The following is a 14,398-nucleotide window of genomic DNA, read 5'->3' on the forward strand; positions in this document are numbered from 1 at the left end:
TCTTTTTTGCCCTCTCTCTCCATCCCACCTCTCTCTAGCTCTCTCTCCTTCTTTCTCTCCTTTTTTCCTCTCCCTATCTCTCTCTCTTGTTCTGCCTCTCTCTCTTGATCTTTCTACCTATCTCCCACCCCCTCTCTCTCTCCCTTTCCTTCTGTCTCCCTCTCTCTTTCTCTCTTCCTCTCTCTCCCTCTCTCTCTCTATCTGTTGTTTGGCTCTGTGGAGGCTCTGGGGCTCCTGCATCAGTGCTGTAAAAGCCGCTATCTAACTCCAATCAGTTCCCAGATGGATGACAGGCCATCAGCCAACTCCATGAGAGTGGACGAGTTGGAGTGTGTGCAATGCATGTGTGTAAGGTTTTGTGTCCTAGACTGTGTGTGAGAGTGTGTGCGTGCTTGTGTGTATGTGTGTGATCTTGTGTCTTTGAGCACCTGTGTGTGTGTGTGTGTGTGTGTGTGTGTGTTAGAGTGTGGATGTATGTACAGTATGTGTGTGTGTGTGTGTGTCCTTTGGGCTTCCAATGCAAGGAGAGTGGACTGGAGAGCCCGTGCCCGTGACTTTTTTCGGGGTTGGGGTCAATGCCACCAATGGCACAGCGGGCGCAGCGGCTAACTCGACGGTAAGCACCAGCCGAAGCCGCAGCCGTCTGTGCCATTGATTCGCTCGCTCATCGTGGGCGAAGCTCTGGGCATCTGTTCCATCCTCACGTCCAGATGCTGACGGCTGCTGACCCGGCAGAAAGGCCCTGTCGGCTGCCGGACGAGCGGAGAGAGAGAGAGCGAGAGAGAGAGAGATAGAGAGAGAGGGACAGATAGAGGACAGGAGGAGTGAGGGTATCCATTTCTCCTCTAGCGCATCTAGCTGATGGCTGAGGCTCAGTCCGCCTCTTGTTGCTCCTGGGAGCGGACGACAGCCCAACCCCACACAGCGACTGCTGATGAGACACTCGTTTCACTCCGTCACACTCTACCCCCCCAGCTGACCTTGGGCATCAGGATTGTGTGAAGATGTGTGTGTTAGAGTGCGGTTTGGGCCGCAAATTTCTGTCCGAAATCGGCCCGCGTCCGACAGAGTTGTGTCCGAACCCGACCCGAACCAGACAGACATTTTCATTTTTATGTCTGAACCCGACCCGAGCCCGACGCAGATGATGCCTCAGTTATTCCCATGCTAGTGATTAAACGCTCACGTTTGTGGATAGCCTGTCTTTAGCCCATTAAACGGAACAAACAACAAATTGAATTCTTGTCTACAGAATCAGATAAGCGTGCACACGCAGGTCACACACAGCGCACATAACAAGAGGCCCAAGCAAGTAGAATTCTAGTCTTACCATTGACGAAGTCTTGAAATGAACTGCAACAGTCTTTGAAACTACAGTCCCTCTGTCACTGATCCATATGCAGCATCAACGTTAATTGGGGCAACTCGAGGATATCCTCCTCCAGTTGAACGAGACGACCTTATAGCCTACCGATCTTTATACCACAGTAGCCTATGCAACGCAAATAGGACCTCACATAGTAGGCCTATAGACTTAATTTGCTTAGTTTTCTTTGGTCTTATAGGCTAAAACCTTTTTTTAACGTTACCCAAGACGTGCCGCCTGAAATACACATGCGATGTCACGGCTACATAAAACAAATCTTGCATACAAGAAGAAAGTTGTTAGGCCTTCAAAAAACAAACGTTTTCATCATGTAGGGGAGACCGGGGCTGGTTGTCTCACGGGTTGGTTGTCACATTGCTTATTCCAGGCACACTAGGTGATGCTGTGGTAAAATTTTGATATCAAACTGTTACCCTTTGATAGCTTACTCATTTGCACTAGGAATTTTGCTGAGCAGACACACAGCATTGAGGTGAGGAGACTATTTTTAAATTTCATGGGTCAAAGTAAATTTTCATGTTGGTGTTGTTTTTGTATTGAGAGCTTGTAGGATATTAGTAGTTCAAAAACAAAACACTCATTAAAAAGCCAAAGGTAGTAGCATTATTTTGAGTCATATTTTAGCTATCAAGTTAAAGCCATGTGGCAGCTAGGTTAACATCTTTGTCAAGAGGTCAGTTGGGGATGGTTGTCACATAGCTCGTGGGGTTGGTTGTCACATGTGTTTGTTATCACTGTGACACAGTTGTCACTGTGTTTGCAACTTTGTTAGCAACTTACATGATAATAAGGAGGTTTTAGCACTGAAAATGATATCATTTTATTTCTCAACACAGTAGACAATTCATGTAACTGATCACCTCCTTTAATCCCATTGTTTAAACGTAAGGGGCATTGATGATAACTATCATAGGGGTGGTATTCATATTAAAACTTATTTGCAGTTTCTATCTTAAAAAACTAAAAAGTTACACATCATTTTTTAAGATCCCATTTTATCACTGAAATCCCATTGAAACTGGGATTTCAGTGATAAAATGGGACAACCAACCCCATACCCTGTGACAACCAACCCCGTGATGGGGTTGATTGTCACATTGTGTCAGAGTGTCTTTGATGGTTAATTGCTCCCTGTTACAATACATTCTAAAAGTAAAAATTATACACATTTAAAGCCAAGACCCCAAGCTTTCATTTCATGTAGGAATTACTGCTGAAAGAGTTTTTGAAGATGAGCAATTCATGCATGAGTAAAAATTGTGACAACCAACCCCGGTCTCCCCTAAAGCAGATCTGTTGGTTACCCAACATAATAAGCTATTTTAAATGTAAAGCTTCCAAATGCATATCGCCCCCATGTGTCCGAACCCGAACCTAACCCGACGACAATTTCTAAATATTTGTCGGCCCGTCGGGTACCGTCACACAAAAGCTCTGTTTAGAATATCCAGTACGACAGTACCACATCCAGGAGAATGCATTGAAGAAGAGGACCAGATATTCCTTAATTTGTATGTTAGCAGAGATGTTCTAAAAGTGAGTGAGAGTGAGTGTGTAAACGTATATGTGTGGGAGAGGGTGAGTGAGTGAAGGAGTGAGAGAGTATGTGAGTGCATGGGCGAGTGAGTGAGTGTGTGTGTGAGTTTATGAGTGTGTGAGTTAGTAAGTGAGTGAGAGAGAGAGTGTGTGAGTGTATGAGCGAGCGAGTGAGGGTATGGGTGAGTGGGTGAGTGAGTAAGTGAGTGAGTGAGTGATTAAGTGAGTGAGAGAGAGAGAGTGTGTGAGTGTATGAGTGAGTGAGTGAGTGAGTGAGGGTATGGGCAAGTGGGTGAGTGAGTGAGTGAGAGAGAGAGTGTGTGAGTGTATGAGCGAGTGTAAGTTTTGAACATAGCTAGAATCTGACTGATCCGGCTTTGACCTGGGTGCCACTGAGCATGAGAGTTCAAGAGCTCGAGTTCCTGCATGTAGTACACACAGCCTAACACCAGATGGCAGCCACGAGCACATTTGAATGACCATGAAAAAAAAAACCCACACCCTTACCCTACATATACTCACATGTGCTCACAAACCCATCCCAAATCATATTCAACACACACACACACACACACACACACACAGACAGACAGACAGACAGACAGACAGACAACTAGGTGCTGGCTGGGATTTTCTCAAAATGAATCTTTGTGGAGTTCTGCAGAACATATTCAGTTTCAAGATCACGCGCACACACACACACACACACACACACACACACACACACACACACACACACACACACACACACACACACACACACAGACACACACACAGACAGACAGACAGAAAACTAGGTGCTGGCTGGGATTTTCTCAAAATGAATCTTTGTGGAGTTCTGCAGAACATATTCAGTTTCAAGATCACGCACACACACACACACACACACACACACACACACACACACACACACACACACACACACACACACACACACATACACATACACATACACACATACACACACACACACACACACACACACACACACACACACACACTGCAGCAGACTTCTCCTTATTGGTATTCCTGAGGTCCAGTTCCCATTAAGTAAATGGCATTTCTGGGCAGTGGGGTATGGAGGTGATGCCAGGCTGTAGGGTGGCTATGCAGAGGCAGTAAAGGAGCCTAGAGCTGTGTTCAAACACACACTTGCATCCACCACACACACACACACACACACACACACACACACACACACACACTAATATGACTAATCATACACACTAATATGACTAATCATACACACTAATATGACTAATCATAGTGTAAAATGTGTGTGCTCATATGTGTTTTTGTACAGTTTGTACAGCCCCTCACAGAAAGCATGTGTGTATCCATATACATGTGTGTGTGTGTGTGTATGTGTATGAGAGAGAATGGGGGGGGGGGGGGTTGTGGAGAAAGAGAAGGAGAGAGAATGAGAGCGGAGAGACTTGTGTGTCTTTGACTTGTGTGTGTGACTGCATACATGCATGCGTGTGGACTGACAGCAGACAGCAGGGGGGTTACTGCTGGGAATTGATTTAAGCTATCTGCAACAGGCTGAACCACCGCTGCAATTACGCTGAGCTCAACTGTCAACAAAGACAGAGAGAGAGAGACAGAGAGAGAGGGAGAGAGAGAGAGAGAGAGAGAGAGGGAGAGAGAGAGAGGGAGAGAGAGAGACAGAGAGAGAAAGAGAAAGGGAAGCACATCCACGGAGAGCGAACAAATGAGCTCCTGGCCAGCTCACTGGACATTCCATATCCCATCATGCTTTGCCTCCAACTCAGAATTTCAACCAATAGTGGTGCCCTTACATAGGAGTGTGTTATAACATGTAAGTAAAATAATTAGCAAGAGAAGCAACGGGATGTACGACTTTGTGAATGACAATGTAATGCTAACATATTCCCTAATATAGAGAAATAGCATAATTTCTTTGTTGAATATGGAGTTTTGATAAATAACAGCAAAAAACTATGCAATGATCCAGCAAAATATTACGTTCTAACACTGTACATTCACTCTTAAAACAAATGTGTTAAAACAGCCCAACTTGTGTTGTTTTTCACACATATCTGTGTCCAGATAGGGACAACACATTTTGTGTTGTTTCCCTTTTTTATTTGTTACACAATATGTGTTGAAAATAACACAACTTGCGTTGTTTTTTAACACATCTCTGTGTCCAGATAGGGACAACACATTTGTTTTAAGAGTATTCCAACAAACAGAACACATGACACATAAAGCACACTTAACTTGGACGTGCCCAAGTCACATGACCCATGTATTTGCTGTCCTTTGCTGTAGTCAAGAACCTCATAATGGAGTATTGCCTTACCTGTAGTTTCCCAAATAGACTCCATCTGGATTGAGCATGGGGACGACTTTAAAGACCACATGGTCCCTCAGGATTTGGGCCACGGGATGCTCGCTGACCAGGAAGTCGATAAATCCTGAAGGAGGACACATCACGTCACTCTGTCACCACAGACACATGATGTAAACAAGGACACGTCTACCCTGTCTAGAATGGCAATTAAAGTAGATTTCTTTTTTGCTCTTAAAAAAAGCTAAAATTCACCACACACACACACACACACACACACACACACACAAAGACAACTCAAGACAGCACTCAAGGCCCCTGCTAATTGTGTTGGGTGGGACAAGAAGAAAAGGACATAGAGGGGCATTTGAAAATCAGAGAGGAAATCGGAGCCATCCGGCCTCAATCAATACAAATGGGATGGAGCTGGCAGAGGGATAAAACCGGGCCACGCACAGGAGCTGATTAGCCCACAGCCCATATCCCTCTCCTAGTCAAAGAGATAATACTATCTGTCTGAAATGAGAGACAGAGAGAGATGGAGAGAGAGAGAGAGAGAGAGAGAGAGAAAGAGAGAGAGAGAGAGACAGAGGGAGGGAGAAAGAGAGAGATGTCAATAGTGTCAGTCTGTTCAGCAATGCCTCTGTTGCCCTGAGGTCGGCAGAGGATAATTGACAGGCAAACAACAAACAGAGAGGAGGATGGTAGAGGAGAGGGTGTGGGGGAGAGAGAGAGTGAGAGAGAGAGAGGGAGAGAGAGCAGAGAGAATGTGGGAAAGAGAAAGAGAGAGCAAGGAGAGAGAGAGAGAGATAGAGGGAGAGGTCAATGTGACGGTTAGCGGTCGCTAACACTCCCCTCTCCACCAGCACCTCTTCCTCTGTCCCACTCATTAGAGCTAATGGAGGCATAACAAGCTCACTAATTGAGTCAATGTGGCAAGGGGGGGCAGGTTGGGGGGGGTGGCGGGGGCACAGGTATGGTTCAGACCACATGGTGCTGCGGCTGATTGCTCACACTTCCTGAGCTACTCATGCACATCTGCACAACTGGGGTGGAGACAGGAGAGAGGAGAGCAGAGAAGAGGAGAGGAGAGGAGGGGAGAGGAGTGGAAATGAGAGGAGAGGAGAGGAGAGGAGAGGAGAGGAGAAGAGGGGAGGAGAGGAGAGGAGAGGAGAAGAGAAGAGAAGAGGGGAGTGGAGTGGAGAGGAGAGGAGTGGAAATGAGAGGAGAGGAGAGGAGAGGAGAAGAGGGGAGGGGAGAGGATAGGAGTGGAAATGAGAGGAGAGGAGAGAAGGTTTATCATCTGTTTAGTGAATAAGTCATTACGCCATCTCTCACTGAAACATGAGGTCCATACACAACAGTATCAACCTTCCTTTAGACCCATTAATACATCATTTCATTAAAAAAAAATATATAAGTATATGTTAAAAACTACCTGCCTGCCCACCCTCCCCACCGGACCCTCCCCACAAGGAGAGAAGAAAGAGAGAAGAGAGGAGAGGTGGAAAGAGGAGAGAGTAGAGGAGAGAGAGGGCAGAGGAAAGGAGTGAGACTAGTGCTGGCCTCCTCAGTTGCAGTTCAAAGTGACATTGAGCACAGAACTGCTTCCTTCCTGCCTCCTCGCGGTACACTACTAAAGGCTATCAGTCAAACAGGAGAGGCTTCAAAACGTCAACATTATAGGATGTCAAGCCAGAGAAGGTCCGTCCAACAAGAGAAATTCTATCACAAACACCATTATGATGCTCCATGAAAGGATGGAAAGTAAGAAGAGACTAAAAAAACAGGCAGAGATATAGGATTATGGTATATTAATAAAGGATATTCTGTCAAATGAAAACAGAATAAAAGAAAAACTCAAAAACATTATGAAGCTCATCTAAAGGACACAAGAGAATGAAGAAAAGATTGGAAACAAATATCTCCTGCTTTCCTGAAGGATATCAGTCAAATGAAAAAAGACAACAGAAAATATCCCCTAAAAGATTATGTGAAATTGTTCAATAATGAAGTATAACAACAGGAGGAGGCCTTAAGCCCTTTGTCTGTCAGCTTATGTGTCTGTGTTGTCTAACGCTACCAAGAGGCGGCAGTTTAGGCACCAACATAATCAGATGTGGGTAAAAGACCCAGCATAATGACTTCCCTAAATCCCCTCTCCTCTGCACGAGGTCACTTTATCCCTGTTCAGCAGCACCCTCCACCACCACAGTTCCAAAGCACACACCTTGTTTCTGGATCGCCATCAGATATTACAGGAGTCTCAACGGCCCCCATTATTTGTCTTAGCGAAAGCGTTTGGCTAAACTCGCTATTTTGAGAGGCTATATATTGCTGAAGTCATCTCACTAGAGTCCCACCTACAGCAACAGCTTGCACAACTTCCTGGCTTTACACACAGTTTCTTGCACTTCAGGCTGGTATTAGCATAGCGCATGGTAAGGAAAGAGGAACGAGAGGAGGATAGAGAAAGGACAGCATAAGAAAGTGGCAGGAAGGATAGAGGGAGAGGGTGAATGGGAGAGAGTGAGAGAGAGAGAGAGAGGAGAAGGAGTGTGACTTGCCTTGACAGATGAAGGAGGCTGGGGACTCTCCTGGGTGCACGCGGGCAGTGAGGAAGACCACTTTCTTCTCTCTGTCTGGGCTGAGGTGAACTGTAAGCAAATCAAACACACACACACACACACACACACACACACATACATGCATGCACACAAACACACACACACACAAACAAACAAACAGAGATAAAGATGGACAGGTCAGACCATGCCATGGTTTTGAACAGCTGGACAAACATGGCAGGGTTATGGCAGGTAAGTGCTCTCTCTCTCTCTCTCTCCCTCTCTCTCTCTCTCATGACTGTAAGAAGGGAAAGGGAGGCTGGGGTGAGGGAGGCCCTGAGTGTCCCCCTACAAAGCCCTTTAAGCCCCAGATGGCTTGTGTGTTTCTCTGGTATCCTAGAAAGCCTTATGGAAGAAATGCAATCCAGCGTCACTCGAGAGGCAGGAGACTGAGTTCTGTATTCATTCAGTCAAGGGATGTACTTTAGGGATGCAGTTTGTGTCCAAGAAGTGTGTATTAGAACACAATTGAATCCAAGCGCAGTACCAGGACGGTGTTGGTTTTCTCAGGCAACAATGACAAATCAAAGACCAAACAGCCCCACAGACCCTCCACTTCTCTATATCTCCTCTCTCTCTCTCTCTCTCTCGCTCACACCCACCCACACACACACACGTACGTACATACATACACACACACACATGCATGAGTACACACACACACACACACATGCATGTGTGTGTGTGTATGTATGTACACACACAGACACCTGACATTCTCTGGAGAGCTTTGTCAGTGTACACAATGCCGAGGCTGCAGTGTATTGTGGCTTTTAAATGCATGCGGACTGTCCTTTTGAGAAGTTAGCCTGGGTGGGAAGCGACCAGGGGGCCTCTCAGGTTAATGAAACTCCCTGGCTGAAAGGAGGGCCGGGGTGGGGAGGGGTGTAGGGGGTGGTGGGGGTCAGCCTGCCTGTGTGTGTGTGGGGGATGGGGGGTGAAATCCCCTCATCCTGTTCCACCTGCCACTGCACAGAGAATGGCACCTCTGGTGCAGGTTTGGTCTGTGCATCAGCTTCACTTATTTTCACACACACACACACACACACACACACACACACACCTCTGGTGCAGGTTCGGTCTGCGCATCAGCTTCACTTATTTTATGTAGCACATTTAACACACACACACACACACACACACACACACAGACACACAGACACACATACACACACACCTCTGGTGCAGGTTTGGTATGCGTTTCAGCTTTGCTTATTTTATGTAGCACATTTAAAAAACAACAGGCACTGTGCCACCATGCTTCCCAGTAAAGGTAATAGATAGATAGTAAAAATAAACAACAATTAAAAAGAAGTATGAGGACAACTGTACAACTGAAATGAGATATACCGCATAACAGTCCATAACATGGCTGCTGCCTAATCCTGCATGCTCTCTCCACAGAAAATAAATTACACATATCAATTTCCTCACTAAAGCAAGTCTGCAGCAGCATCAGTACTAAAATATTCTTTGGTGACAACAACCAAAGTGTGTGTGTGTGTGTGTGTGTGTGAAATATACTGTAGTAGGGCCACCACGGAGATGCAGAAATGCATTAGTTGCAGTGCCCCCCATGGTCGGAGTTTCACCAAATGTGCTGTGCATCCAGAGGTTGTCGTGGTGATCCTACACATAAAAGTTTGTGCAGAAAAAGTGTACACGTGCGACAGAGAGATAGTGAGAGAAAGTGAGAGAGTGGGAAAGAGAGAGAGATAAAGAGAGAGAGTAGGAGAGAGAGTGAGAGAGAGAATAATGAGTGTCACTGCTATATTTCCTAAGCGAGTGATCAAGTTTCATTATGATCAAATTGCCTTATCAGCCAGAGTCATTGTGATCAGCCTTGACAGACCCTCTCCTGCAAGCATGTGGGCCTGCTTTTCTGTGTGTGTGCATGCTTGCTTGTGTATGGGTGCATGTGTGTGTGCTGGCTTGCTTTTACACCGCACTCACAACACACAGCAGGGCCTGCAAAACACACACACACACACATGCAGAGATACAAAAATGGAAATGGAAAAACCCATATCACTACAACATTGTAACTATATCAGTAAGCACACCAATGATCCACATGTAATAGCTCTCTCCAATAACCCTAAGCGTACACGTACACACACACACACACGCTTGCACACACGTGCATGAGTAAACGCACACACACACACACACGCTTGCACACACATGCATGAGTAAACACACACACACACACACATATAATAGTTCTCTCCACTAACCCTAAATGTAACCTAAACCTAGATTATATGCAATTAAAGGCACCGGTATGCTGTTAACCTTTGTTAGGAATTATATTACACTGTAGTTAAAAGTATAATTACACCATAGCAAGGTTTATGTAATACTGCAATGGGACTGAATGTCCCCAAATCCACACTGATGCTGCTATTCTTTTCTTTTCCATCTGCTTCCCTGAGCTGAGAATCGTTTCATAGAGAGAAGAGGGAAGATGTCTATTTAAAATGGACATCTCTGGACATCCTCAGGACCTCAGACAAACCCTGCGTCAGCTGGGAGGATAAAGGCCCTCACAATGTCTGTGTGTGTGTGTGTGTGTGTGTCGGTGTGTGTGTTTGTCTAAAAGTGTGCATGTGTGTATAAGAGTGTGTGTGTGTGTGTGTGTGTATGTGTGTGTGTTGTGTTGAGGGATCACTCCTGCCCAGGCCTCAAGACCACAAAGAGTGGCCGGATCCCTCTCAGAGTCGCCGTCCATGAATCAAACATGAAATGGCCGCATGCATTATGCAGCCCTCACCCTGAATTATACATGCACATATCAGGCCTGTAAAAACAAGGGTGGCCCTAATACATTATGTCCACTGCCTTCCCACAGGAAGCTGTGTGTGTGTGTTTGTGTGTGTTGTGCATGCATGTGTGTGTGTGTGTGTGGGGGGTACTGTGGGGCACTTTTGTTGATGATTTCATGACTGCCTGAGCCACTGCCTGTTTGAAAAGCAGAGCGCTACTTCACTCCTTCACTCGAGGCCTGCGGTGTCACTGACGGGTGCTCAATGCTAAAAGTGCTGCACTGGAGGTCCTTGTCATGGCCGAGATGTTACTGCACTGCTCAAGAGCTTCACACACACACACACACACACACACAGATAGAGCTCATACACTGCAGGATCTCCCAAGCCATTTTTCTCTTTTCATGCCCATTCACTACTTACCAATTCAACACTGAGTACTACAATATCACTTAAGCAATGCTGTTGTCCACACACACACACACACACACACACACACACACACACAGACACACACACGCTTTGGCTGTTTACCAGGCGTTGGGTCAATCGGTGATGCAGGGTCAATAATATATCATGTCTAAAGCGCTGTTCCAACACACTCTGTGTGTCCTAAACGGCCCAAAGTGATTGTGTACCTCATTGCTATGTACACAAGCTTAATATCTTATCGACCCCCCCAGTCTAGGTTGTGCTGAGCTGGGGAAATGCTAATTGCCAATATGCAGCCTTTTCTCTTTAAAGCCACTTTAGTTACAGGAGACTCGCAAACCACTGCACCAGCGCTAAGGAAGGAGGCTTTAACATGAAGCATCACTCTATGTTTTGAAGGAATAGAAAAGAGACGGCACCCCCACTGCTTTTATTTAGCCCTCTCTCTGTTTTTTCTCTCTCGTTTCATTGCACTCTCTCTCTCGCTCTCTGTGCCCTTCACAGAGATGAATGGCTTTGCCATTCAGTAGTCTCTGCGGAGAGACAGTGGCGTTTGTTGTAAATGTGAGTGCTTGCATTTCAGTGGGACTGCCAGTGGTGTTCGCTCGCCTGGGTGTGAAATTCCATCAGTTATAAAATCCACCTTGGCCCTGACCCGACTCAACCGGGCTCCCGGCGTGAAAAAGAAAAAAAAATGTACTACTAACTCCGTCGGGGCGGAGGTAGCTGCAGCAGAACCGCCCGAAGGGTCTGAGGAGGAGTTCGCCGAGGCGCAGAATTAACCTGGCGTGTCCGCAACGCCTCGCTCCTCTTTATCCGCCCAGGAAAAAAGCCCAACAGCCGTGTATTAAAAAAAAAGCTCACAATAAGCCTGCTGACCTACAAATCCTCCAGGAGCATCTAAATAATGCTGCGCTAAATATGCTTTCATGCTAATTTGCGCTCTGCGCCTGTATCTGGGAGATTTCCACGAGGGCCACTTAGAGGGAGATCTCAAATTTATCCTCCTCCAGCGGAAAGACAGGAGAGGGTCGGAGCAGCAGCCGCCAGCTCCAGCTTTCTCTCGCTCTCTGTCTCTGTACTGCCACTGCTGCAGGCTTGTAGCGGCAACTTGCCGGAGCCCTTCCTCTGAGACAACAGTAGTACCACTGTCCCGTCAGCAGGGGGCGGTAAAGCTCAACAGCGTGCACACATACACCCAAAAAGTGGGAAACAAACCAGGCAAGGCAGCCAGAGAAGCAAGATGAATGTGATTGCTGCTGCCAGAAGCATCAAGGCTGTGTTGGAGACAGAGCATTTAACTCGGCTTGTAATGCTAAGACTTGTGAAATACAAACTGATGACTTCATTTGTATGCTTTTAACGCAGATAAGAGGAAGAACTACAGCATATTCTTTTTAAAAAATGACTGCTAAAGTGGTGAGTCTAAAGTGGATTACTTGAAACAAGGCAGTAAACTATGAAAATGTTAGCTTCTTTATCCAAAATTCCGCTATGTAGTTAAATTCTTCAATATAAGTCATTCTTAAATATAGTTTTACACAATTGCACATTTTATATATCGTTATAGCAAAAGACTCTTAGCAGCCAACCTCATCAGGGAAATGAAAAGCGCTGTCACATCCACTCAGATAAGCAGAGAAACCTACTTATATCAGGAAAGCAAGAGTAGCCAGAGCCTTGCGAAAGAGAGGAAGGGAGGAGAGGCAGAGAGGAAGAAAGAGAGGAGTGGAGAGAGAGAGTGTTTGTGTGTGTGTGTGTGTTTGTGTGTGTGTGGATGTGAGAGACAGACAGTGAGAGAGAGTGTGTGTGTGTGTATGAGAGAGAAGAGATTGAATGAAGAAAGAGAGGGAGATGGAGAGAGAGAGAGAGATTGGGATGGGGAGCGGAGGAGGGTAAATTTATGCCCACACCCTTGGACCAGACAGCCAGCTCAGCACATTCTTCACCTGAGAAAGTCACACCCGCCACCACATTACAGCGCCCAGGCCCCAGAAGCACATCAAAAATTAAAAGATGTCATATAACCATCAGATTTGATAAATATGTAAATTTCTGCACCGCAGAGAGATGGCTTTTGACAAACAACCAAAAATGGAATGGAAAAAGCTGAAGGTTACTCTGCCAGCGCCACGCGGCGGCGTCTCTTTCTCTTTAGCAAGCGGGTGTGATGTGCGACTCACCACTTCCAATCCCAGCTGAAGAGAGCTGAAAAGGTTCCTGACATAACACAATTAGCTGGGCTTGTGTCGGAGCGGGCAGGATTTGCTGCGTATCATATTTGGGGAAAATGGCATCTTTCTCCGCGATTGAATCAGGCACAATGCGTCTGCCACATCCGCTTGATTTAAAAATGACACGCGACTTTTCAGCAAGAAAAGGACGCGCTGGATTATCTGTGAGAGGTGCTAGCCCCCCCGTTCTGGCTATCTGATAATGCTCTGAAAGCTTGTGAAAAAAAAAAAATCAATTCCCTCTTCTCCCCACAAACAACTTGCTTGGTCGGCCTCGGCCAATATTCGCTACGAAGGAGCGCAATGCTACACACACTCCTCTCTACAAGGCTATTGCTGCCGCTGCTGTCGCTGCCGGTCCAGGTCCGACATTGACACTGCACAGGTCAGTCCGCATCACGGTCATTAGCTTGAAGGGGTGAAAGGTCGTGGGGGTCGGTTAGAGCTGTCCTCTCGAGGTGTCCGGGTATGTGTTTGCGTGTCTGTGTGTGAGTAAGTAAGTGTGGTTGAGAGTGTGTGTGTGTGTGTGTGTCTGAGGGTATGAATATGTTAGTGTGATGTGAGAGGTGTGACCAGAGACACCCAGCAGTTCCCACCCTTTACCCCCCCACACACACACACACACATCCACACACAGACACACACACACAGATATAACCTCCGGAGTACATGCGGAGGTTTGTCAAACGGAGGTCCTACCCTTCGCATGATTCAGATATGATGCTAACCTGCGGACCTAATACTGACCTTACACGGACGTATGTGTGAACGACATACACGCACATTACAGAATCTCCGTGTGGTTGTCGAGTGAGGGGTGGGGGCTTGTAGAGTTCACAAGATGCGAGATATGATGCAGAATATATGCGGCCGCTGCCTGTCACAGCTGCTTTTTGTTTACAACGTGTAGCCTATGCATTATGTAGGCTAAAGAAGACAAATCTATTGTGCGTAGGCTAATACTTGAAGTAGGCTAGTCAAGTAAGCAAACAGTATTTGTATGTGTGCTTCGAATAAACACATTTATCTGTTTTCAACGTTATGTAGAGAGCATGCACAAACTTTATGGTAGGCTACCAGCCAATTCAGTAGGCTAACTC

General features: G+C 46.2%; 1 protein-coding gene across 1 annotated transcript in view; it reads right to left on the minus strand.

Moving 5' to 3' along the window:
* The window catches only part of agbl4 (AGBL carboxypeptidase 4), a 351,628-nt gene that overhangs the window by 33,479 nt on the left and 303,751 nt on the right, over nucleotides 1-14,398 (minus strand). The window contains exons 7-8 of the mRNA XM_048251844.1: nucleotides 7,808-7,897; nucleotides 5,253-5,367 (exon numbers count right to left, since the gene is read on the minus strand). Of these exons, the coding sequence (XP_048107801.1) occupies nucleotides 5,253-5,367; nucleotides 7,808-7,897 (205 nt within the window). The remainder of the gene's footprint in view (nucleotides 1-5,252; nucleotides 5,368-7,807; nucleotides 7,898-14,398) is intronic.

Source organism: Alosa alosa, chromosome 9, assembly GCF_017589495.1.
Source record: "Alosa alosa isolate M-15738 ecotype Scorff River chromosome 9, AALO_Geno_1.1, whole genome shotgun sequence".
NCBI classification, from domain to species: domain Eukaryota; kingdom Metazoa; phylum Chordata; class Actinopteri; order Clupeiformes; family Clupeidae; genus Alosa; species Alosa alosa.